Below are 26,403 nucleotides of genomic sequence, written 5' to 3'. Positions count from 1 at the left end.
ACTTTGATGTACCAAAAGGTAACATGAAGCCACTGTTCGGCCAGCAAAGCAAGATACCCTTCAAAAAACACTCCTATGGTTTTTATCTTAATTTAGAACGCTGCTCTCAGCTGAGTTTGTCCATGTGTACAGTTATTGTGCATTTAAGGTGAACTTAATCTTGTGACCACAAGATTATGGCTGAAGCCATGTCTCCTTCAACTGCTGCACGTCTCCATCATCTCCTTGAATAACAGTGAGTATATCTGGATTCTTGTACTGAATTCTTGTTTGAGGTTATCTTAAACAAAAAGCTATGAATAACTGCAAGATACAAAAGATGCAAAAATAGTCTGGGCCATTTTCATGAAGCAGCGTTGGTGTGTAAGGAGGTTAAAATTTCAGGTGAGGAAATTTGAACGCAGTTGGAAGGTCAACATGCAGGGTGTTCTTGCTATTTAATTTTAAAAATAGCATTTAGCTTTCTTACTGCAGCTTTTTAGTCCTATGTATGATTAGTGTATGTTCACAGTATCTAAGTTAAGGCATCTGTCCAATGGGCAGCATAGCTTTAACAGGCTAGGATTGTGACATAAGTTAATAGTCACAGTATCCTTCCTGAGAAGAAACAAAACATTTTGTCTGTTACCTTGGCATCACCATTCAGAACTAACAGACCACAACAGACCACAAAGTCCCTGCTGCACCTACAGCTCATGACCAACTTTGATCTAACATCCCATTAGCCACTTATTACAGACTTAAGTAGGAGAGAAATATTTTTAAGTGTCTAAACAAGCAACTGTCAGTTTGGGGGATACTTCTTATGAAAATGTTTGCTATATTGAAGGACATATTCAGATTGCAAGATCTATTAACTGTTAGGGATGGGCCAGATGGATTAATCCCATTTTTACACAGTTTACATGTAAAATTACACAGGTGATGGTGCTAGGTTATCAGCTGACAGCTGCAGTACAGCAAAAGCTAAGTATATAGCAAAGGAAATAACCTGTGTTTCACGACTTAAGCCAGACAAAGAGAGTAGCATTTGGGATGCTGCCCTCTTCTGGACCTAAGAGGGAAATTTAACTACACTTCAGAGTAGCATAATATACTAAGAACTCTTGCAGAATTTGAAATTCTTCACAGGTTTCAACAAGGGCTGAATTACCTGCATTTTTAATAATTATTACACGACAGAAAGTGTTACTCAGTATGGAGTTTCAGTAGGCTTTAGAGGTGCTGTGGCTTAGCTTTCACTTGCTCTGTATATTAAAGCTGGAGGCCAGACAATTCATCCTTGTCCAAAGAAGGGATGGGTGGAAAGCTTCTCCCTTGTAACAGCACTAATGCAATCTAATGGTGGAGAGAAAAAGTGCAAAGGTATCACAGCAACTCCTAAACTTCTTGGTAGAAGCAAATATAATGGGTGTTTTGGTAATCAAGGTTAAGTATGTATATGATCAAGGTAAAAAAAAAAATGGTCTCAGATTTACTACAGACTGGAACAGGTACACAAAGTAGCCAACATTAAATACATATATATTTACTAACCAGACTACAAGAACTCTGCAGTCTGTTCTCCTGGCAAAACCAAAACCTTTTAAGCATTGGTGCTGCTAGGCAACATTACAACATAGGTCAGTGCCAGCAATCAAGTACCCGCTTATAGAAGGTTGTGCAAAAGTTACAGCAATTAAAATGCTAAAGGAAATTCAGCTGAACCAACTTCTGTGATCCTTGAGTAAAGAAAACTTAACCAAAGATTCTTTATTTACAATTCAAATTCATATACGTTGTTCCACTGGAATTATTGGACAAAGAGGCAAAGAATGGGTGATTCAAGGCAGTTTGTATGCTCAGACACTTGTAAAGAAGGTAACTTGAAACTCAGGAACAAATACAGTAGAAAGCACGAGGAGACAGTGCCTTTTTTCTGAGAATCCATCAGGGCAGCTACGTTCATCCTGAACACTGGTACATTAAACTTGGTACATTAGTCATGACAAGAATATTTCTTCCGGTCATAACCTCAGCATCGTGTAACTAGTGGAATATTCTCTTTTAAGTCATACAGCATCTTCTGCGTGGAAAGAAAATTTGTATCACCAAATGTTGGTACTCAGACCCACCTGTTTGGTATCAGCTGAAGCTGACTGAGCATTTGTAATAGCTCACATGGCAAGAGAAGCTTTTAGTGTTTGTTGGAATTCCAGTGTAGTACTTGAGCTAGACAGCATCAAGGTGAACCATGCCAGCCACAAAGTTTTAAAATGTTATTTAAAAGCCAGCCAGGCAAGAATTTAGCTTACAGTTCTTTCAGGTAGAGAATGATTTTCTATTGTCCCAATTAGTACAACTTCCAGCAGAAAGTGATTTTCCAGGTTTGTTTGTTTTTCCCTGTAACACTTTTATGAAGAGCCAGCAGCAGCTGTCTGGATTTGCAGTCTTGCTGCAATAGTTGTATTTATTTCATTTTCCAAAAAAAAGGGCTATTAGTCAGAATCCAAGTCCTGGATCTCATCATAGCCAAATTCCTGTAGAACCTCCTGACGGTATTTGTTCCACGTTCTTCTCCTGTAACACTGGTCCTCATCACTGGAGCTCTCTTCAGAGTCTAAAGAGAAGTGCATTAACATTTATGTTATCCCTTTGCTTAACAAGTTCAGACTATTTTAACTTCTTGAGTAACAAACAAAGTTTGAACAACCATATTAGGTGAGATTTGACTTGTGCTTAATTATACTTGAGAGTACATGGATGGGGAGTTAAGAGACTGTTTCATGAGCATGTGGAACCAAGTCATCTATTCCTTCTCAAATCAAACCATCGTTTGCAATCGCAGCACCCTGAAAAGGAGTTCTTAATTCTGACTTTGCAAAAACATCAAGATCTGCTGTAGGTCCACAAAAGATAAACCACTGTCTAACAATGGCAGTCTGCAAGCACTGCAATCTAGCAGTGCTGTCAGGTTTTCTTTGTTGTTGTTAGAAAGAAAATGTGGGAAAATGGATGAGATATGTGCACAGCATGAAAGCAAACAATACTTAGGACAGGCATACCTTTTTCTTCATCATCTTCCTCAGCTAAGAATTCATCTTCATCAGGATAATCATTACGCCAGTTACCTTCATCATTTTCATCATCTTCATCTTCGTATATTTCAGCTGGAACTTGATCATCATCTACCTGTATGTCAAAACAGAAAATTCAATATTAGTACACCCACTGTGCAGTAAGCAGTTTTTTGGCTACTTGTACAGCAATCATAAAGAGCCAGGAGAAACTGATGTGCTGCAAGCACAGTAACTCAGCAGTCCCACAAAGCACACTGTAGAAAAATTCATGTTGCCAGTATGTTCACAGTAACATGGCAGGCTGCTTTAGGGAGAGTGGGATGTGAATTACTTAACATTGGTCATTTTGAGGCCAGCTGAATTCTTCGTAGACAAACATCACATTCAGCATTCTCTGTCATATCAGAACTTGACTGAATCAACTGTAACTTGAATGAGCACAGAACTGGCGCTGAGCATAAAATGGATCTTCCTTGGCCATTCTTCATAGGACTCTAAGCATATTTACTCTTACCCTTCCTACTTAAGATCAATCTGTTTTTAACACCCTTACCAGTTCATATTCTTCTGTATAAGGCTGTACAGAGAGGATATTTTGGATCCAACCAGGAGCCGATGTTTCCATGCAGTAGATGTCATAAACATACTCATCTTTCTCACGGAGTTCTACTTTTCTGTGATCTTCAGAAACGTTTAAACGCTCACGGATCATCTCTACTGCATTGCAAAGAATCACATCTGGATCACCAGTTTTCTGTTAAAAAATAAACATGCAGATCTTCACTGGAACCAGACACACAAAGTCTCGGTAAAAGTTTCCTTTGTGACAGCAGCCAAGCAAGAGATGTGCATACAGCAGCACTGCTACAATGCAAATGTTTTACAGCATACGAAGTCTATGGGAGAAACAACTAAAATGTGAGAAATCAACAAGAAAATACTGACATGCTCTGCAGATAGGCTTTTTATTTTATTTCTTCACTCTACAGTAAAACAGAAGAAATGTCTTCATGTTTTCTCCTTCCTAGTAAATAATTTGCAATACCTTTGCTTTAGTGGCCTGTATCTGAAAGTCTACATTTTTCCTCCCCTACAGCTTCTCAGAATATTTTTTCCTGATCTGACCCTACTCAGTTTTGTTCCCGTTTAGCAGATTGATAGGTAAGAGATCTCAAACGTCTGTTTGAACTACTTACTCTGGCTTTAGAAGAAGCAGGAGTTCATACTGTATCCTGATGGCAGAGCTCTAGTGTGATCATTAAGAAATGCTGAAGGATGACAGCTGGTTGGGCTCTGCCTTACCAGAGAATTTTCTTTAAAAGCATCCATCCTTCACTTACATGCAATGAAAGAACTACTAAAGGATGCAGACGCAGCCCTTCTACCTTCTTTTATATGTGGAGTCTTAAATACAGAACGTTTTTAATATCCTGTGTGCATGGGCTGCCCTATATAGAAGGCAGAGCTGCTTTGCTTTTAAAAGCGTTCTATCGAGCAGATATTCCTCCAACCAAAAAGGTACTTAACTCATACCAAAGAAAACAGGAGCTAAGAAACTTGTCAAACACCTGCTATAAACAAAGCATACACAAAAAGAAACCAACCTAAATACTGCAAGATACTGCAAGTACAAGGAGATGCTCAAAAGCATTTAGGGGAGTCTTGCCTACAAGTGGCATTCCTAGGTGGATGAGAAGACACTGAATTAGACTTCTTTTCTTCTCTAGCAGGGAGAAAACGACTCAGCAATCCATCTAGCAGATAAATAGGAGCATTAATATACGTGAAGAGCACACAGAAAAAAAAGAGTGGTACGAGCCAACTCTGTGTGGCTGTCAAATATTACTGCACTCCAAGATACTCATAGAAGATGCTTCTTGCACCATGTGTTAACCACTGCAAGTTACAGATCTCTGGTTGAAGCTCCTGTCGAACACAGGAATACTTAGGATGCAAAAACCTTTAGCTGTCAGTCTGCCCACACATACGAGCCCATGACAGAAAAGTACTTCAAGTATGCTAGGTCTATCTGCTGACCTGTGGGTTTGTTGCAGTAAAACTCGAGTCCTCCACCACCTCCTCCTCTTGCACGATATCAAACAGCTGGAAGTTCCCTCCGCAGTCTGAGCTCTTATCCACAGCACTGCTCTCCTCCTGTGACGCATCTCCTGCTGCTGCAGGGGCCGATCTGCCGCCATCGCTCCCTGCCTGGCTCTCTGTGAGGGTCACAGCCGTCCCGCTGGAGCCCGGCCGATGGCTGGCAACTACACGGTAGCGGTTCTCCTTCCTCCTCGCCTGCTTGGAGGAGCGGAGCTCCTGTGCTATCCGCTGTGTGCTTCCCAAGGAGGGCCGCAGGCTCTGCGCTGCTTTGTCTTTACTGATCCCTTCTTGAACGTATTTCTGAATGGGCTCGTTCTGGCAGAGGAAAAAAAGAAGAAGCATGGACCTATTATGAGTGCATCTGGAGGAGGGATCCTCTGATCCAAGGGATGGATCACCTCCCTGCGAGGACAGGCTGAGAGCTGGGGCTGTGCAGCACGGAGAAGGGAAGGCTCCGAGAGACCTGAGAGCAGCCTGTCAGTATCTACAAGGGTTGTAAGAAAGAAGGGACAGACCCTTTAGCAGAGTGTGCTGTGACTGGACAAGGGGAAATGGTTTCAAACTAAAGGAGAGGATACATTGGATATATTATATATGTTTTTTATGATAAAGGCAGCGAGGCAATGGCACAGAGAGGTGGTGATGCCCCGTCCCTGCGGACAGCCAGCATCAGGGGATGGGCTGTGAGCACGGATGGAGCTGTGGGTGTCCCTGCTCAGCGCAGAGTGCGAGCAGCTGCCCTTTAAGGTCCCTCCCAACTCAAACGACTCTACGAATGGAAACGGTGACACCAACAGCGGTGATCACGCTCCTTTCTAGAAGCGCCCACAAGTTGACTCACAATATCCTTTACAACCAATCACAACGGAACAGATAAACTAGTTCTTTCCAATACCAAAGGCCGTGCATCAGCTGGAAGCCGCTACCCCTGCGTAACCAAACTCAGCACGGCCGTCGGCTTCACCAGCCCCAGCCCGCAGGCCGCCCAACGCGCACCCACCCCCGCGAGCGCCAGTAGCACCAGGATCCCGGCGGTACCTTGGAGGACACAGTGGCCACCAGCTTGAAGACACCCCTCTCCACCGGCGCTCCCTGCCCGGGTTCCGCGCGCAGCCGCTTGCAGGCGAGCAGCAGCGCCTCGGCCGGTTCCGCACCGCCCCGCTTCCGCTGGACGCGCAGCACGGCCGCCCGCTCCATGGCGCCGCGCGGCACGCCGGGACGGGGCGGGCACTGCCGGCGGCGCCGCGGTGCAGGACGGGCGGGCGGCAGCGCCGCTTCCGCGGGAGGGGACGGCGCGTGGTTTGCTGGGATCCGCGCGGCGGGTAGGGGAGCGACTGGGGGAGGGCTTTTGGTTTGTGCTTTTTATTGCCGCTTAGGGCTGCGGGATGAATTTGGGTTGAAAACGTTCCGATAGCGCAGCGGGAAGGCAGCGAGCTGTGCTGCTGGCCGAGGTGGGCGTAGCAGGGATGTGCGTGTGTTTGCGCGTGCACCCCGAGCTGTGAAATGTCAGTTGTGTTCACTGAAGGTGTTTTGTTTGCTACAAAACCAATGTTCTGCATTCCGACAGCAAAATTGCCCGTACGTAAATAACGTACGTCGAGATCGACCATGAAGACGTTTTGTGGAAGAGCCAACCCGACCACGGGCTCGTTGGAGTGGGTAGAAGAGGACGAGGATTATGACTACCACCAAGAAATTGCAAGGTACGCTGGGAAAAGTCATCCTTCTTCTTCGGGTTTGCTTCCATCTCCATAGAAATCCCGATGACTTGCAGCTGATGAGACAGGCTGAATGTTATGGTGTGTGTGGGGCTGAACGATACGTGTGCAGTTCCATAGGGAACTCTCCAAGAAGTTCCACTCAGGTTTTTCTGAACATTTCCTGGAGGTGCTGATTTTAATACCAGTGTTCATCCAGTTGTGGCAAAGTCTTTGGCTGGATTTCTTTCAGATTCATTCTGCCACACAGAATTGATGCTTGTCTGTTCCTGACTCAGGTTGCTACTATCTGAGGGGTTCAGGTTATTAGGAACAATTCCAGTTCTGACAGAGCAGTGAGGCAGTGGCACAGCTGCCCAAGGAGGTGGAGGTCACCATCCCAGAGGTGTCCCAGAGCTGTGGGGATGTGGCACTGAGGGACGTTGGCAGTGGGCACAGTGGGATGGTGTTGGACTTGGGGATCTGAGAGGTCTTTTCTGTCCTTAACGATTCTGTGATTTTATGATTAATTTACCTTGCGGCTTTTGGTGTGTAGATTCTGGTAATTAATGACAGACCAGCATTAGACAGCCTTTAATTGCTTTGAATGAACCTCCCTCTGTTCCAGCTGTTATTTCACAGCTGTCTGTCCATAGGTCCGTACTTTTGGATCCATTGTAGGAGAGAGGATATATGCCAGCAATTAATTAGATCATGGGAATTCGTGACCACACCGCTGAAATTACTTAATTCCTTACGTCTGGGAAAACACTTGGGACTTCAAAGAGCATGCCATAATTATCTGCACATTCATGGGATGTGGGACTGGTTGCATTAATAGGGGAAACAAAGGCTGTCCAATGAGACCTAGCAGTCTGCAGTGTTTTGCAGTATGTTGACTGGAGTTTTGCTTCTTGTAGATCACGCTATGCAGACATGCTTCACGATAAGGACAGGGTAAGTATAGAAGCAATGAACTTTTAAACGTTGAGGAAACAGTCACTTTCTTTCTCTTGAGCAGCTGTCCCTGCATGATGGTATGGATTTCTCCGAAGGATGAAGTGTTCAGATTTGTACTCCACATCTGACCTGTTCCTAGATCAGGAGATGCCTTCTTATGTCTGTCTCTAGAGCAGTGTTTTTTCCTGCAGAATGTGATATTTGCACTCAGTAGCTGCTTTTGTTGCTCCATATTTGACATTTTAGTTGGGACCTTGACAGAGCTCATGGTAAAATTCCACAGGCTGTAAATGTGAAGCTAGGCTTCATAGTTCTGACAGGAATGTAAGTAAAGTCTGTCTTTATTCTTTCATTATGATTTGGTGTATTTACAGATCAAGATTGCAAAGAAAATTAAGATCACTAGCATATCTATGGGTGTGATGAAACCTGGAGAAATAGTTTAAATGCTCTTTATGCCCTAGCTGTTTAGTCACAAACCTTAAAAAACTTCTATGTGTCTACACTGTGACACCTTGAAGCAAAAACGTGCACAAAAATTTGAAAGTAGGCAGAAGGTTGTTGATGTTGTTTTGTTAAGAAAGAAATCCCTATGTATGTATGTGTATTTACTTATTTCATTTCCACAGAACATGAAATATTACCAAGGTATTCGTGCAGCCGTAAGCCGAGTGAAGGGAAGAGGTGAGAAAGCAATTGTTCTAGACATAGGGACTGGCACGGGACTCCTGTCTATGATGGCAGCTTCAGCAGGGGCAGATTTCTGCTATGCAGTTGAGGTAAGCATTTGTTACAGATTGCATCCACGTTCGTAATTTCTTTGTAAGAGCTTCAGTGCAGCTGTTGTGTCTTCACAGTCAGTGGTGTGGGTGCATTTGTTGTGTTGTGCTTTGCTTTCTGAAGTGAGGATTTGATATCTTTATGTGCATGAAAAGAGATGGATCTTAAAAGAGTATAGCTGAAAATGCATAGAACATTTTTTAGGACCAGGTTCTGTAAATAAGCAGATCATCTAACAGTGCAGTTTTATACTGCTTTGTCTTCCCAACTTAACTGAACTCCAGTATAATATGGAAAACTTGATGAACATTTTTGAAAACTGAATATTCTCAAGCCATGTTGCTGATCTTCCTGAGTTTCAGTTTTGTTGATGGGCTCTTAAACCAGTAAATGAAAACATGGACCACGTTTTAATAGAGAGACTGCCTCATAAACTGATTTTTCCATCTCTGTTTTTAGATAGAGCATCTCCTGCTGTACTGACAGTTTTAAATTCTGATGGTTGTTAACAGCAGTTACTTTCATTAAGGGTGATAGCAGGGATATTCTGGCCAATTTAACATATTCTTCTAGTGCATCTGTAGAAAAAAAGAAAACATTCACTTGCCCCTAGGTTGTGTCTGGAAGGCACAGGTATATAAGTTCTAATAGCAGTATATTATTCCAGTTATGGAACTGGGGCTAGGTTTCAACGTGGCCACAGTTCTCTTATCCTGAGTAGTCAGATGTTGAGGCTGGGTAGAATATTCAAAATCTGTATGCTTACAGTCTGGTCATTGAGCCCTTTTACTACACTCTCCATTATTGTTATTTTCAAGCTGTCTCTTTATTTTTCTCTTTGTTCTGAATGTTATACTGTTAATTAGAGCAGAATTATGGTATATTCTGGTGACTGTTTCTGTTCTGGTTCTTTTTTTCCCTTTTAATTACTATTTTATTTACTTATTGTTACATCTTGAGCACATAAAGGTTTCTTGGAGCCACTTCTAGTGCATGTGTCCCTTTATGTTTAAGGACAAGTTTGTTTACTGTAAATGTGAAACAATTCATGAGGTGTGTTCTTGTCTTTCAAAAGTTAAAGTGAAGTAGCTTTTGGAGGCAGCTGAGAGCCAGGCTTGAACAATGCCATGTGAGGCCTATGAACTTTGGAAGGGAGGCTTAAGATCTCTTGTTTTGTGGTCATGAACTTCAGTTACAAGAAAAAGTACAGATGTAAAATTTTAGCAACACTAAACGTGCTGCATTTTGTGTTGTTGTATTTCTGAAAGCCAACATTAGCTAACCAGTTTGTTGCAATCTTGAATTTTGCAGGTTTTCAAACCCATGGCTAATGCTGCTGTGAAGATAGTGGAGAAGAATGGTTTCCATGACAAGATCAAGGTAATCAACAAGCACTCCACTGAAGTCACCGTTGGGCCAGGTGAGAAATTTAAAGCTGGGTTTATGTATGTATTGCACTACTACTTCAAAACTTTAAGGAAATACGTATTTTTATGCTTCTCCAAATGATTTTAATTAAACAAAGGAAATCCTTTTCTTTCCAGAAAGTAACATTGGAGTATTATTTCCCAAGGAAATATTTCTGGTAATATTTCAATAGTTCTGTAGTCAGTAAACTTCTACAGGAGAATGTTTTGCATGCTTCAACAGATCAGGAGAGTGTTTTTGAATGACTTGTCCTTTCAGCATACCAGCTTCTTGAAAGAGATGTCTTAGTGCAGTCATAGTAAATTATGTCTTTCAGATGGAGACATGCAGTGTCGTGCAAATATCTTGGTAACAGAATTATTTGACACAGAGCTGATAGGAGAAGGTGCTCTACCAACCTACGAGCATGCGCACAAATACCTTGTACAGGTAAGAAAATGTGGTGTGAGATTTCTCCCTAGGGGTCTTTTTTGGAGTGGGATACAGGTAGGTGACAAAGTGTCAGCTTCCTAGGCTGTGAGTTATCATGAGATGAGGAGCACCGGCTTCATTGGTCATTGCTGGAGGAGGGGGAGCAGAGATGCTACCCAAAATCTCTTCTACACTCTGATTATCAGACTCCTCATTTGAGACTGCTTCTGCTGCTCCTTCCCCAAGCTGCCTGTTTTCCTGTTCCTGTTCCCCTGTTTTCACCTATAAAGATAATAACGCTCCATAACTTTTTACAGCTTTCCACTGTAATTGATCTCTTTGCTTCCTGAACTTCACAGTTAGCTTTTAGTTCTGTGTTTATTTAGAACAACTTTTATGTGCTTTAAACATGGCTATCAAGTTGTCACTGAATAAATATTTGAGCCAGTATTCTATATCTATATATAAGCTATATACTCACTGCAATAACTAATTCTATGTTAATGTTGAGAACTTAATAGTTAAGTGCTCAAAATAGATCTGTCACCTCAGAATGAGAATGCAGATGTAAGCTGAACTGAGCAAATAAACTGATACTGTTGTATCATTAATATAACAAAGAGATCTTTCAAAGTAGTCCTTCTAAAGGATGCCCAGTGGGGTGGGCAGGCCTATCATAATTCACAGAGAGAGAGTGTTCTGTGTCAGAAGTCTGTGGAATAACTGGAGCTTAGGATTTCAAAGTTCCCAGTCTAATTACTTTTCCTTTAAATTGGTTGGTGTTTCAATTGATTTAATTTTCATGTATGTTAATAAGTCAGCTTTGTTGAATTCTTTTACCCTTTGTTTTGCACATTCAGGAAGGATGTGAGGCAGTGCCTCACAGGGCAACAGTGTATGTCCAGTTAGTGGAATCCAAAAGAATGTGGTCCTGGAACAAACTGTTTCCTGTTCATGTTGAAGCAAAGGATGGTGAAAAAATTATTGTCTCCCCTTCAGAAATGGAGAACTGTCCAGGTGTTCCTTCTGTTTGTGATATCCAACTGAACCAGATGCCTTCAAGTGACTTCACTGTCCTCAGTGATGTGGTGACTATGTTCAGGTGGAGTAGGCACTGCTTTGTTCAAAACAAAGCTTTCCTGTTACACCTTTTCTGCTTAGCAAGCAGGTGAGAATTCCTGAATACTGAACTGTTTCTTTTCACAATTCTGGTGCTTCTCTGCAGTGTGGATTTCAGTAAGCCAGTAAGGAGTGCATCTACCTGCTATAGAGTGCAGCTGGAGCCTGTAAAATCTGGCAAGGCACAAATTGTACTTTCCTGGTGGGATATTGACATGGACCCTTCTGGAACAATAAATTGCACAATGGCTCCATACTGGGTAAAACCCACATCTGCTTTCCAGGTAAAATACTGAGCCCTCAGATACTGTCATCAGATGAATTCCAGTAATTATTTTAAGGTCCTACTGGGTATTTTAAACAGCTGTCTTGTAAACTGTATAGAAACTTTGCTAATGTTTTATGTATTGGAAGGTGATAAATCATAGAAATGCTAGTTTTATGCACAAATTTTAGGTTTGCTTTAATGTGAAGCTGAGGTTGCCTTGTAGATGTACAGTTCTTGTTTTTTTTATTTTACTTTCAAGAAAAAACAATAATAGTAATATATAAATATAGTTATATATATAATATAAATAATAAATAATAGTAAATATAAATAATATAAATATAAATAATAGTAATATATAAATAATTAGCACTTTTTTTTTTTTAAACTAGTCTCTGTCCTTGAATATCAGGCTGTGTTTTTCTTCCATGTAGTTTTTGTATTAAATTTCCAAATCTTTTAAGTTAAATATATTTATATTCCCATAAAGAAGACAACTATTAGGGAAAACTGCTAAGTTGATAGGGGATATTGAGAGGGAATGGGAGATCAGTGTTAAACTAGTCTCCTGTGTTTTTGTAGTTACTTGTAGGCTCCTTTTGACTAACTTTATCCTACAGAGCACTTGTTTGCACTTACTGTGTTTGAGAATAAAAGGGAAAACTAACAAGGCATTTAGTTGGCTTAACACATTTGCATTACTGAAAGCAAGTTTTTGAAACGTAGATAGCTGTGTTGTCACAGTGACACTAATTGGGCTCCTTTGATTCATGAGACTCCAACCACTGGTCACTGTCAGCAATTCAATAAGTGTTTCTAATGTAAGTGAACTACAGAGGTAAAACAACATTAATAAATATAAAATGTGTTTGTGTTCTGGTTTTCATTTCATAAAACACAAACTTAGATACACAGCAAGCCATTGGTCTCAAGCTTATCCTATTTCAAGACTACTATGCAGAGTACCTTTATTCAGTGCACAGTGTTGTTCCTTACTCAGCCTTGCTAACACGAGCAGGAATCCTTCAACCAGTCATCTACCAGTGCTCTGAAGTCGTGCCCATTCTTACTAATTGACTTTTTGTATTTCTTTACTTGTGCGTTTACTGTTTGAGTGAATCCCTAAGGTTTTGTTTGTCAACTCCTTTTCAGTGGAGAGATCACTGGATGCAGTGTGTTTATTTCCTTCCGAAAGAGGAGCAGGTTCTCCAGGGCCAGAAGGTGCACCTGACTGCCTGTCGTGATGAGTACTCCGTGTGGTATGTGCTGCAGAGAGCCAGGTAATGAGATACGTGTGTAAGAAGGGGCTGGTGGCTTCCTCCAAGCTGGACTGATTGCTGTGCTTACAGCTGAACTGTTTTGTGGAGGAACAAGATTGAAACCTAGAGACTAGAAAATTACTGGAAGCCTAAACTAATTAAAACACACTGCAGTGAGCAGGTGGAAAAAAAATAAAAGTGATGCATAGAAACACAACTGAGCTTTGGACTGCTGGAATTATTCTGCCATTTTTGTTGTTCCAGAGAAGCAGATGAGGACAAGGCAGATGCTCGTGTTGAGAGTCCTGTTTGTAGATGCCAGGCTCACCTTCTTTGGAACAGACCACGCTTTGGGGAATTGAATGATCAGAACCGAACACGCCAGTACATTAAGTCTTTGATGAATGTGAGTGCACGTTGCCTTTAGGTTTCCTGGCTTCTCTGACAGGTGTATTGTTTTAGTTGTAGTAATGGTTCTTGGAATTTTTTCTCCTTTGCAAATAAGTTTGTTCATAGACCGTATTTTATTTACATCAGCAAATGTAAATTGGATTTTGTTATGGTACAACAAACACCTCTTTGGTTTGTCTTTTGTTTTTTTCTAACAGCAAGCAAGCGTTTTTTTCATAGGAATTTTAGGAGCTCTATGTATTTGTGAGAGGGTATATTGGTGATTGGGTAAAGACAGGCTCTTTATGGTCACGTGTGTATGGCAATAAAAATATACTCTTCTACACACCCTTGTGTATTGGTGAAACCACTTTCTTACCTAAAACGAGGGATTACATGAACATTTCTTACACTGTTCTGTTCTGCTTGAGGTCCTTATATTAGCAATGTGTATCTTGGTTCTTATTTTCTATACAGCTATAAAAAGTGAGGGAAAACACCTCCAAAATGTCCAGGACATGAGAATTCTTTCATTTGGAATAGGAATAACTGACAATTGATTTCCCCATAGGTTCTGAAAACAGATAGCGTTTGCCTTTGCATCAGTGATGGCAGCCTGCTGCCTGTATTGGCTCACTATCTTGGAGCAGAGCAGGTACAGTACTTCCTCCTGGGTTGGTTTTTTTTTTGACCTCTGTGTTTTTGCTTGGTGTTTTCAGATCTGTTTTACTCCTGTCCATTGTTTAATTATTTCCAGTGCCTCTTCAGTGACAAGCGAGAAAGAGGCTCCCATTGTGTTGAAAAGTAGGTTAAATTCATCAAGCTGAACTCTAGGGAGATAACAGCAACCAATTTTGATGTTTGCCAATGCAAAGTCTGGAATGAAAGTGCTGTTTTTCATTCCTTGCTGATTGCTGTTTACCTTCATACATACTGGGGCTTTTAAAAATTCCCCCAACCAAAATGTCTGGCAGGCTTTTTTTCTTCTTTTCTATTCACAGTTCTATAATTACATTTATTATCCACTTGAAAGTGGAAAGTCTGTAACAGACAGATAAGAGGCTTTAAGAATACTGAACTTGTGTGTAGATGAAAGACTGAGAGTTGCCTGGCTGTCACATCTGCATGCATACCTTACTTGATGTGTTCCTGCTGGAGGCCCTTCAAACCAAAGTCTGTCATAGTAGGACTGAATGTCCAGGAATGTGTAATGTAGTACAATCCCAAGGGAGATGCTGGGCAGCCCACAGAAATGAACAAACGTGCTGAGCTTTGTGGGACCCACGGCTCCCATATTTTTGCCTTTAGTCTTACAAGGGGCCAGTCTGTTTTCCTATGGACTCACAGCATCATACTGCGTAATGCTTCACTAATACTGAATGAAGCCTAAATGTTTTCTTATGTTTTTTCTTTTTCCCTTACTTTGAAATGTCTTTGCAGGTTTATTTATTTTTAATAAGCCTAACTAATCTGGATATTTTGAGTGAACATTCTGATGAGCAGGAAAATTAGGGGAAGTTCTGTAGGTTGACTGGCAATAGAGTAAAAACTGTTTATCACACCATAACCATGTTCAGAACATAAACTATACACAATGCCATTCATGTCAAGTCCCCCTAAAGCTTCCATCCTGATAAACCTAAATCCCCAAACTGTTGTCAGAGTGGAAATTTGAATATCTGGCTGATTGCAGTCTGGATTTAAAGGTTTTACTGTAAGAGTTTCTTTTTCAGGAATACCCTTGCATTAGTGCAGAGGTAAATACATGCCTAGAGCAAACATTAATGTTATGTGCATCTTAAAAAAGGAAAATAAATGGTTGCATTCAGTACAGGGTTTTTTTCCCTCTTGCACAGCTGTGAAAACAGCATCATATACCAGTAGTTACTGGGAGTTTTATTGACAAAGGAATGTAGCACAGATGTGTGTTTTTTTATTAGGCATGTGCACGGTCAGTTCATTAGAGTATCAAAACATCTCCAGCATCATTCAGTCTGTAATCATTTTAACTGAGAACTGCAAAGCTAGTTTGACTATCTGTGGTGTGTTTTCTGTAGGTGTTTACATTAGAAAACTCTGCTGTGTCCTGCTCTGTCATGAAAAAAGTGAGTATTTGGTTTTGTGTTAAAGCAGTAAATATTTGTTGTGAGGATGAGTGGAATGTGAGATCTTCATGTAGTTTGCACCAGCCTCACCTAGAAGGTGACAACTGGCAGTTCTTTCCTCCTGCTGAAGGATCCTCTGAGTGCATGCACCCCTTAGGAACAGACTTGTCCCATCCTGAGGGCTGAGTTGTGGAAGGCAGTTTTAAAAAATTTCTCTTGGGTGTTTGTTTCTTGTTTATTTCTTATTGAAATATTGTTTTGGTGTGGATGTGAATCTCAATTGTAGCTTTTGATAAAGACAGAATGTTACTTTTCTTCTAGTTTTTTAAAGCCAATCATCTTGAAGATAAAATTAAAATAGTAGAAGCCCGTCCCGAGTCGCTGACATCATCTCACTTGGAAGATAAAAAGGTACGGAATAGTTGGCCATACTGAATTTCAGAGGTGTGACAGGAAGAGGAATATGAAAGTGATTTTTGCTTTCCAGTTTTGCTGCTGTAACCACAGTGAACCACAGTTCATACAAAGTAGCAGTCATTTGAGACTTCTACCTACTGAAACTGAGCGAAGTACAGGTTAAAGACTTGGAGGTTTTTTGTTTTTTTTTTTGTTTTGCTTTGCCTTTGAAAGGTATGATTTTCCCTTCCAGCATAACCTACACCTGTTGTAATACCAGTTAAACAGTTTAACTGCACAGATACTTTGGGGCTGAGCTGTTCTTCCTCAAGACAGTCTGAAGATCGCAGTCTATCCGTATGTCCTAAAATCCTCAAATTTGCAGAGTTCTGTGACACTTCTTATTAAGCTTTCCATTTGGAATTCAGCAACTTGAAAAGATGCCTGTTACACAGCATCAAATCCATATTTGGATTGGAGAAGTTTGTATCTAGATGACTTTGCTTGCTGTATTGCATTGTCAGCTATTGAAGATGTAACTAGCCTTTGAGCTGTTCTCTATTACAACATTTTCTGTCTCTTTTCTTTGCCAAGATTTCTGTTCTTGTTGGAGAGCCATTTTTCACTACAAGCTTGTTGCCATGGCATAACCTGTATTTCTGGTACGCCAGAACGGCTGTGACCCAGCATCTTGCCAGCAGTGTCACTGTTTTACCTCAGTCTGCTGCCTTGCACATGATGATTGTGGAGTTTCAGGTGAGACTGTTTTATAGCATCCATTTTGCATTGATATGAATTCACCTAAAACTGAGTACACTTTCCTAAGTTTTTAACACCAAGTTTATGCAGTTACAATGCTCTTTGACATGTGTTGTGCTTGCCACCTGAGGAGAGAATATTTGACATCTTGGAGATGAGTTTTGACATTTCAACCATCCCTTGTCAGAAAATTACCTTGAAAATTTTTGCAATTTTAAATGAAAAGCTTGAATGCTTTGAAATATTTGTTTAGGTTAGACAGGTAGAACTGAGCATGTCAGAGTTGTGGTTATTTATGAAATGTAACATAATGTCAAATAACAATTTTGTAAATGATATTTGAGTGCAAGACCACAAGAGATTCCATAATTGAACGTTCATTTTCTTTGAAACCTTGGAGAATGCACACAGTTCTGAACTTGGGGTCATGTTAGGATGAAAAATAATCTTTGAGAAATTTTCCAAGGCATAAATGTTTGTTAAGAGCTGTCAGATGGTTAGTAAAGGTTGTTAAGAGTTTGCCTGCAATGACAATGGAAATTGCAGAAGTACTTAATGTGCTGAGTTTCTGTCCAGAAGCTGAAGTGAGGGAACTCTCTAGTCTGAAATTGGGCAAATAAAATATATGTGTCTATAAAACAAAAATGAATATTATCTAACATGTTCACATAATCACAACCTTCAGTTTCTTTTCAAAATACCAGTTCTTCTATTTCCTCTAATTGACCAACTGTGCAGTTTTGTCTGACCTTTCTTTCCCTTCAGAGAGAAATAAATAGAATATCATTCTGATACTCCTTAACCTTGTTCCCACACATCTACCCTTGATTTATACACATGAAAACATACAAGTTCTTTTTTCCTGTGTGATTATTCATCCACACTGCATCTTTTTGCATAGATTTCATGGTTTTCTGCAGAAGCTTAGAGAATTTGAAATGTATTCTGAGAAAATAATGTAAATCTGAGTCATGTAATAGGAAGCAGATGTTTAATCAACAGTAATCAGATTGAAATAAGCAGTTAATTTTAATCTCATGCTCTTTTATCCTGAGGATTTACATCCCTAGGATTCAAAGGGTTTCATAAGAAAGTCAATACTATTCTCTTTATGTTTTGGATGACAAAACTGAAGCCTGCAGAGTGATTAAGTTTATTCTGCAATCTAGTAGCTGAACCTAGAATGACATCCATATGACCTGAACCTCAGTTTTATGCCTTTGTGTTCAGTGTTGTGTTCAGAGATGGTCCTGTTGGCTGTTGTGTTAGAACATAGAATTTGCTCTGTTCTGCTACTCCGAAAGTTATAACTTAAATTTGACACTTTCCTCTTTGTTCAGTGGTGAATCTAGTCTGAAACACTAGAATGTGTTGAGTTTTGTTTTGGTTTTAGATAAGCTCTGCATTTGTCCATTCTGGATTAGACAGAAGAAACAGACAGACTCCTGTAAGGTATTCTGCAGAAGCTCTATAGCCTCTTGTGTGTTGTCAGAATAGCAGTATCTCATTACACTTAGACAATTAGCTAGAGCTGGATTCAGGAGAAGAAATGTGATGAACATTTTCCAGTTATAAACGTGTTAGTCCATAATTTCATTCAGGGAGCAGGATGCTACGTGTCTAATTTCAGAGTTCTAACAACAGAACATTGTAGAAGTCTGTAGCTACCAATGATTAGTTATGGGATGTTATCTTTAGAGGTGAATGCAGAGAGATTCCTTACACAAAATGTCTCATAATCCTATTTAAAGTTCTGATGCATCTTGTTTACCATTGGTGAGGTGAATATGGCCTGGAACACAGGTGTAGTAGAAAATCTATTTTATTGAAGTCTTCTGTGGGCTGCAGAGGGGAAAACTATGTTGTAAATCTTTCATGCCTTAATCTTTCTTTCACTGTCAGTCTGTCTTTCCTGCAAACTGAGGGAGAAAATGTTAGGTTTATAGGTTCACTGTGAGTATTCAATGTGTAAGCTCTTTTTTTCTTCCCAAGAAAAGCCTTGCCTTGAATATTGCATGCAGTTTTGGTCTCCATACTATAAAAAGGATATTAAAATACTTGAATGTGTCGTAGGAGGCAACAAAACTAATAAAAGAGCTGTGAGGGTGGTCAAACAGTACAACGGGCTTCCTGTCGAGGCACTTGATATGACCCATGCCTGTCAGTGTTCAAGAGACATTTGGATAAAGCCCTTTATAACATGCTTTAACCTTTGGTAAGCCCTGAAGTGGTAAGGCAGTTGGACTTGACCACATCGCTGAAGGTCCTTTCAAGCTGAACTATCCCATTCCATCCCATATATTTGGTTGTGAAACAGTAATGAACAGGTAATAGAAATGTGTATGTCTCCGGTTAGCGAGTGTTCTTATTCTGTTAGAGACCATTAATGCAGTCTATGAAAAGGCAGAAGTAGAAGTGAATCACTTGTCTGTCAGTTGGATTGGTAAACTCAGTGAGTATGTATGTGCAAGAAGTGCCTAAAATGAGTATACTCATCTTTGGAGTGCTAAAGGGAAGCATGGCAGTCCAATGAGCTGTAAGATGCTTGGTTCACACAAGTCTGCAAAGTGTAAACCAAGTGCTTGAGTAATTGGTTCAAACCAAGTACACTGAGTGACTGGAGAACATTTGTGAGGCCCTGAACAATAATTTTGTGAGTAAATGTTGTCATCTGTGTATGTTTGTATTTTTAAGACAATACAGTGCACTCTGAATTTTTGAGAACATACTGCCTTCAGTTCATCCAGTAATTTAATTTTTATCTGGCTATCGTGAATCTGTTGTAGTACCACTTAACTTTGTTTTCCATCAAAATAGGTGAGGAAATACTCCCTAAAATATTCATTCAACTGAGTGGTTTCCCTTTATATTTTTTCTTATGATGACACAGAAATTGCTCTTGCAGTAAGAATTCAGATCTTCTGAAGGAAAATTATGTCAATTTTAGGGCAGGAACATTTTTGTCTTAGTTTAATATGTAATATTTATGTATCTTTTGCCTCTCTTTACCAGCTATACATTCTACAAGGAAGAGTTATGGTTTGTTTTCTTACTTGTCTTCAGATGGAAGTGCTCAGCGTTGATATATCCCTAGTTAGGAAGGAACTGATTCAGACCAATTCACTTAGTGAAGGTCAACTAAAATACAAATCCTCATAGTATTGACTACCTTAAATTCTACTAAACTAGGTCTGAATTCCATCCTGTGATTTAGAGCTGTAATGTGTTATGCCCTGCTGTGTGGCAAGCTAGGTTTGGCTGACCTGATACGCACAGGCTGGAGGGAGGTACATGTAGTTTACTAACAGCTGACTTTACAGCTAAAGCTCTCTTCATTAACAGAATCAAACAAAATCCTGTTTTCCTTTTTAGGACTTATGGAGAATCCGGAGTCCATGTGGCACCTGTGAAGGTTTTGATGTCCAGACTATGGATGACATGATTAAAGTAAGGCTGTTTAACAATGAGTGTGTTAGTCAACACCACTGTTCCAGGTTTTCATAAATACTGTGCCTTTGAATAAACTCATCTAGCAGTTGTTGATAAATGAATCCTGCAGTCCTCACTTGCCCTCGCGGGCACTTTTAATAGTGAGCAGGGCTCTTAGAGAAACTGATGAGACTGATGAAGGGTGAGATTTTTCTGTCAGTTTCTAGAGTTGTGTATCTCCACATTTGTGGTAGCCATTTAGATTGCCTTCATAGTCACTGTGTGGGAGTGCAGTACTCTACACTGTAGGGTAGAATTCATCTCAAGAGAGAGTTTGAATGCACTGTATCTTGAAAATACCCATTTTTATCTGCCTGTTGAGGACTAGCAATTAGTACATGCATGCAGTACAAGGTTTTCCTTTACCTAAGAAGTACAGAACTTCAAAGTTGGAACTTTATTGCTTAAATATTCTGAAGTCAGAATGTGTAATTTGAATACAGAGACTATTTGCCTCTCGATTGTTTTCAGATAATTTTATCACTTTTTCTTTCTTCAGAATTCTCTGAATTTTAGAGAATCAAAGGAAGCAGAACCTCACCCTCTGTGGGAATATCCTTGCAAGTCACTCTCCAATCCCCAGGAGGTTTTGTTATTTGACTTCAGAGAGACTGTACCACAACACTGCCTCAGCACAGAGGGGTCTGTAAATCTTTTACGGTGAGTTTTCTCACTGCTCTAAATGGTTTTCAAACTGTGTGTGTTAACTTAGGCAACAATTTTAAAAAATGTAACCTAAAGCTGTGGAATTTACTCCAACAGAAATTTCCCATTGCTACTCACAATAGGCTTCAACATTGAGAGGGTAATCATTTAGATAATATGCCTGTATTGCAAGAAAAGCATTTCAATAGATGTCACTATGATTTAAGATGTAAACAGGTTAATTTATCGCTTACATAAAACAAATTGGTTTTTGTTTGTTTGCAGTCTTTGAATTTGTTCCCTGTTGCTGTGATCCTGCAGATGTAGCTCCTATTTAGCTGTTCAAATTATTCTGTTTAGTAGCTTTGAAGTGTACACGATCTTTCCCCTTAGCTGTAATTCTGACAGCCTTGGTATTTTTCATGTCATCTGAAATACTTTTCACCATAACTGCAGATTGTAATTACTGCTGCTCAGATGTGAAATGGTGTTAAAAATTAAAAAACGGGGGAAGTCACTTGTAACCATGCAGGCTTTATGTAAGTAGATGTTTCCATTGTGAAGCCCAATTAATGGTTACACAAAACCCAAAACCATCTGTGTAGGGTCTCTTTGCACCACTTGTATTTAGAGGCAGTATGCCAGTGTGACCCCTGCCCTTGTCAAGCACAGACTTGAAGTGAGAAGGGTTGTGTGACTAATAAAAATGATACATGAAGGTCTATAAAGGAGATACTCTCCAGAGACACTATGTCATTTCTGCCATGCTTTATTACGTGCCTGTTAAATGGCTGTGTTTGTTAGCAGATGCAGTTATGACTTAAGTTCCTCTTCATTCTTTTTTAGATTTAATGTCTGCAAATGTTTAAGAAGTTGCAAACCATTTACCAAATTATTCGTCTGTTCAGTTTGTTTTCAGAGAAACAAGTTATTCATGCTTTCACAGCTTTCACTCTCTCCCAGCTAGATGAGGAATGGGTGCAGTGTTTAAAGACATCAGTGTTATATAAAGATAATGCTGTGGTGATGGATTTTAATCCCCTGCCTCTCTCCAGAAAGGGAAAGAGCCATGGAGCAGTTCTGTGGATGGAATATCATCTTACTGCTGATATCTCAGTTAGTACAGGGCTGGTGCAGATTTCAAATGAAAAGGTACTTCTTCAATCTAATTTCATTATCTCTCCAAGTCTGTTAGGATTACAGTGCTGAAAGATGAGTCTCAGCTGGCCATGCTTGATTTACATAGTGCTTCTTATTAAACTCTTTGGATGTTATGTGAACTGAACTAGCAGAGCTGTTTGTATCTTTGTGGGAAGACTCTTAACATAGTCGGAATTGGCTCCAAATGCTTCTGTAGATGAGAACCATGTACAGAATGCAGATAGGATGCTAGTTCAAAGTAAGATTTATACGACTTAAATACAACTTGCTTATTAACAACATGCAACTTCCTTTCCTCAGTTAAACAGAAAGAAAAAACTAGAGAAGGATGAGGTGGTTTTGGTACTCTTTGTAAATATTGTTTGACCAAATCTGTTTGTTGTCTGTAACTTCAATGTGCAGCAGAGCATGTTAGATTTCAAGTTACACATTCCTTTAACGAGTGACTGGCAATGACTGTGAGAAATTGGATCTGATCTTTCTGTACTGAACTGAAAATAAGAACTCTTGTGTTTTTACTGCATTATTACTGTCCAGGTAATCCATCCTAGGATTGTAACTACTTTCATTTTTAACTCTTTCTTGTAGGGAAACTGTGAATGGAATCCCCACTGCAAGCAAGCTGTCTATTTTTTCAGCTCTGTTATTGAATCAGAAACTCTGGCAGACCTTCCTAGTGCTGTCACATACGCAATAAATTTTGACACAAAGACAGGAGAGATTGCCATGGATTTTAAGCTATTATAAAATACTTTCACTTGTGATGTAAATTATAATAAACTTATACAATATTCCTTGTATGGCAGAGATTTGGGGTTTTTTTATTGTGCTCAGAGAGCAAACATTCTGAAAAATACTTTTAAATCTTTTTGGTTTCATTTTCAAAATGCCTACCCAGGGAGGGAGAGAGAAATCTTTCCTTATAGACAGGCATTGCTTGCAGGATTCATATTACAACTATACACATACTTGCTAGCATCTCTTGGTGTGAAACTGTGTATTTTGGGGTGCTGAATAGCCTGATGGAAACACAAAATAGTTGGTGTACTGGGCATTATCTGGCATTAGCAGATGAAGACTCTAAACCTTACACTGACTTTAGATAAGTGTGAGTTAAACTCATTTATTTCTTGGCTTTGCACTTGTTGCTGTCTAATGGAAATTAATCATCAGAGTGCACAAAAAGAAATCCCAAGTCAAACTACATACGTGTATTAGTATGCTCATTAGGGAAAAGGAAAAATAAGAGCTACTTGCAGACTCCTGTACGTTGTAGTTAGTATTAAATTGAAATAGTCTGTGAATTAAAGTATGTTGCACTGACGTTCTTCTGGAGCCAGATATGCTGCATTTCTGAAGAGACATTTACTCAACAGTGGGCGAAGTCTAGAAATATATAACTGAAAATTAGAAAACATACAGATTTGGGTTAATTTTAAGTGACCAAATGATGATAGTCTGACCAGAGTAAAAGAAATTGAGCCATAGCCTAAAAACAGTCAGATAACTGTAGGATATAGGTAATGTGTATACATGCAAACTTCTGGCTTATAACCATTCCGTAATGGTCTGGATAATAGCTGCAAGTTCAGGTAAGGTGTAAGTTGTTCTGCAGTAGTGTATTGTCCATAACAGGTTTTTTAGCTGCATTACAAATTCTATTGGCAGAAACTGCAGGGTGTGACTGTGCGTGCAATTAATTCTGCTTTAGATGAGCAATCGATTGCTCTGCCTTGTCTGTGTGTTCTGAGAAGTCAAATAGAAAATCAATGTACTGCCTGCCCTAAATCATGTCACCCAGCTGCAGGGATAACTGCACACCAAAGCTGCTCCCATTTCCCTGAGCAGCAACTTCTGTCAATTGCCAAGAATTGCCAAGAACTGTGAAGAAGCCATGAGGGAGCAGGAGCCTGCTCTGCATTGCCTGGTCACCACGGTGAGTAGGAGTTTGTCCTCTTCCTAAGTGTGTGATTGTATTTATGGACCTGAAAGCCATCTGAAATACTGCTAAATATTTTCCTGACCAAGATCTTAGCACTTAATAAATGCAAGGACTTGGGAAGGGAAGGATTACATAACTAACAATTTTCTCTAGAGGGTAAAGCTCCTGATAATGTCTGTGCATTTCACTTTTGAAAGCTGTACTTTTAGGATATTTGACCTCAGACTCACATTTCTTACAAAGTTGATTGGAATATATAAGTTACTCTTACATATACTCTAATTTATATATACTCTCTATATATACTTTTATATATATATATATATAACTATATATATACTTATATATACTCTAATTTTGATACACTGCTTGTAGCCCACAGAGAGTTTAGTATCACAGATCTATTTGTTGTATGCTGACCCACTAAGACCTACAATTGCAAGGGGAACAATAACTGGGCTAAAAAGCTTGACCCTGTTACTGTTCCTTTGTTCCAGTATGTTGTTGTTGTTGTACTCTGTTTTCAAGAAGACTGCATTTTTATATCTGTATTACAATTATATGTAAAATAAATTAATTTATGCAACTCTGAATGCATGAGGTTTGTACTTTATATCTTCTCTTGAAGGAGGTAACAGGAGAACACAGCTAGGTGCTGCCTCCTGTGGCCTGGTACAAAGAATTTGCAATACAAAAAGCTGCTGAAGGTGCTTTGCTTACTGCACAACTAAAGCAGAATCTAACAGAAGCATGCAATGTTCTGATGGGAACACAGAATTAAAGGACAGCAACGTAACAGAATTTATGTTTAAGAAATAAAAATAAAACCAGTGCAGCCGAGGTCACAGTGGTTTAATGTCTAGTGTTAACGTTCTCAAAGATAACTGTATATATGTGTGTGCCTGAACAGACTTCTTAACAAAAGAAGTCTAATAAATGTAATATTAGACATCATGCTTGCTATGATGTCTAATAAAAGAAATATATTTTGATGGGAATTTGTATTTTGTTATTAGTGGTGTATGTTGGAGGTATGTAGGCACTATGATAGGTGCTGGGCACTGTGACTCAGAGCTATCCTTCTCAAACCATTTTGATTTTGTGAGACTTGACTTCGTTCAGACTTGCAAAGGTGAGCATAGCAAAAGCGAAGGCCATAAGGAAAACGTAGTAGCATTTCTGCAGAATTGTGCTTCTAGAGCTGGACGGTGGCAATTAATATAAGTCATTATTAGCATGTGAGGAAAAACATCTCAAGTTTCAGTATTCCTAGAGCAATAATTACATTGCTGATGTGAGAAAGAAGGAAATATGGAACACTGTGCATATTTTAGCACCTGCGTGTTCTTTAGAGGAACAGAATCTGATGAATGTACTCAGGAAACCTGGTTTGCCATGAGTGATGTTAACATCATTAATGCTTTCTGGTTATGCTCGTGTGCTTAGTCATTGAACCTGCTTTGGGGATTTGATTAGAACACATGGAAGTTGTTAGGTTGAAACAATGATTTGCATCAGCCACACCATTCATTAAATTCTGTTTGCTAGAAAACATAGAAATATTGTTAAGAATCTGGGTGAATCAGGGGAAGCTTTGTTCACCTGTTATGAGGAGCATATCATCATAGAATCATCATATCATCATCATGATAATCATCATAGAATCATCATAGTATGCATGGGGTTGGAGGAGACCCTCGTCTTGTTCCAACCCCTGCTGTGCGCTAGTTGTCACCCACCAGGTCAGGCTGCCCAAAGCCCCATCCAGGAATGGGGCATCTGCAGGTGTTCTGCAGCCAGCCCTGTGGTGTAGCAGTATTCCCTGGCTTCTGTAAATTCCTCAGGGTGGACTTAAAAACATAGTGTGATCTGTAATTGTGTGGAAAACAGCTTGACATAGGAGGCAACTCTCCATTCCTTGAATGTGTGTATTTTTAAAACAAAGCGCTTATCTCTGTCCTTTTCCACAGGGTATTTTACTGCAAGCACACTGCAGGAAAAAAAAGCCACATTATCAGAAAAACACATCTACCCAGTAGCAACATTTCAACTCCTATCTGTTCCCAGACTTGACAGAAGCGTTGCTGTGATGTGATGAGTTGGAAGAGCTCCTGGCTATTGGCATCTCAATAAGTTGATCATCCTATTTGCTCCAGGAAAGAAACTAATTCACTGCTGCCTCCAAAGGCATTTCCCCCCCTAAATGACGACAGGTTTGTTCCTGACTAAGCCTGCAGGCATAGATGCATGTTTTAAAAGAAACAAAATCTCCTGCCACCACTGAACTGACATTACAGCTCTTATGTTGCATGAGAGCCAGTATGTAATGGGCTGATTTTTGTAAGTGGCACAAGAAGAAATACTTCCAGTAAGGACAGGTTTTATTAAAATACTAAGAATGATCATACATGAAAAATTGTTGCCATCCACATTCC

At 39.8% G+C, this 26,403-nt stretch overlaps 2 protein-coding genes across 4 annotated transcripts; one reads left to right on the top strand and one right to left on the bottom strand.

Annotated features, from left to right (window-relative positions):
• Nucleotides 1-121: 121 nt before the first annotated feature.
• On the top strand, nt 122-22,824 carry PRMT7 (protein arginine methyltransferase 7). 3 transcript variants are annotated; one of them, XM_048958429.1, is made up of 18 exons: nt 122-235; nt 6,727-6,862; nt 7,777-7,813; nt 8,446-8,595; nt 9,908-10,016; nt 10,341-10,453; nt 11,296-11,537; nt 11,661-11,838; nt 12,975-13,102; nt 13,346-13,487; nt 14,043-14,126; nt 15,529-15,576; nt 15,898-15,987; nt 16,567-16,728; nt 20,104-20,178; nt 20,720-20,880; nt 21,921-22,017; nt 22,615-22,824. In XM_048958429.1, the coding sequence occupies exons 2-18, from the start codon at nt 6,768-6,770 to the stop codon at nt 22,771-22,773; spliced, it is 2,070 nt and encodes a 689-aa protein (XP_048814386.1). In that variant the 5' UTR covers nt 122-235; nt 6,727-6,767; the 3' UTR covers nt 22,774-22,824. The 3 variants fall into 3 exon arrangements, with proteins under 3 accessions (XP_048814386.1, XP_048814384.1, XP_048814385.1); XM_048958427.1 differs by lacking the exon at nt 122-235 and adding an exon at nt 6,383-6,481; XM_048958428.1 differs by lacking the exon at nt 122-235 and adding an exon at nt 6,495-6,610.
• On the bottom strand, nt 1,728-6,393 carry SLC7A6OS (solute carrier family 7 member 6 opposite strand). Its single transcript, XM_048958463.1, has 5 exons — nt 6,198-6,393; nt 5,097-5,474; nt 3,613-3,813; nt 3,045-3,171; nt 1,728-2,599 (listed from the first exon to the last, which is right to left on the bottom strand). The coding sequence occupies exons 1-5, from the start codon at nt 6,354-6,356 to the stop codon at nt 2,478-2,480; spliced, it is 987 nt and encodes a 328-aa protein (XP_048814420.1). The 5' UTR covers nt 6,357-6,393; the 3' UTR covers nt 1,728-2,477.
• Nucleotides 22,825-26,403: the final 3,579 nt, after the last annotated feature.

The sequence above is a fragment of the Lagopus muta genome, chromosome 12 (assembly GCF_023343835.1).
Source record: "Lagopus muta isolate bLagMut1 chromosome 12, bLagMut1 primary, whole genome shotgun sequence".
NCBI lineage: Eukaryota > Metazoa > Chordata > Aves > Galliformes > Phasianidae > Lagopus > Lagopus muta.
This window is presented reverse-complemented; position numbering and strand designations above follow the sequence as displayed.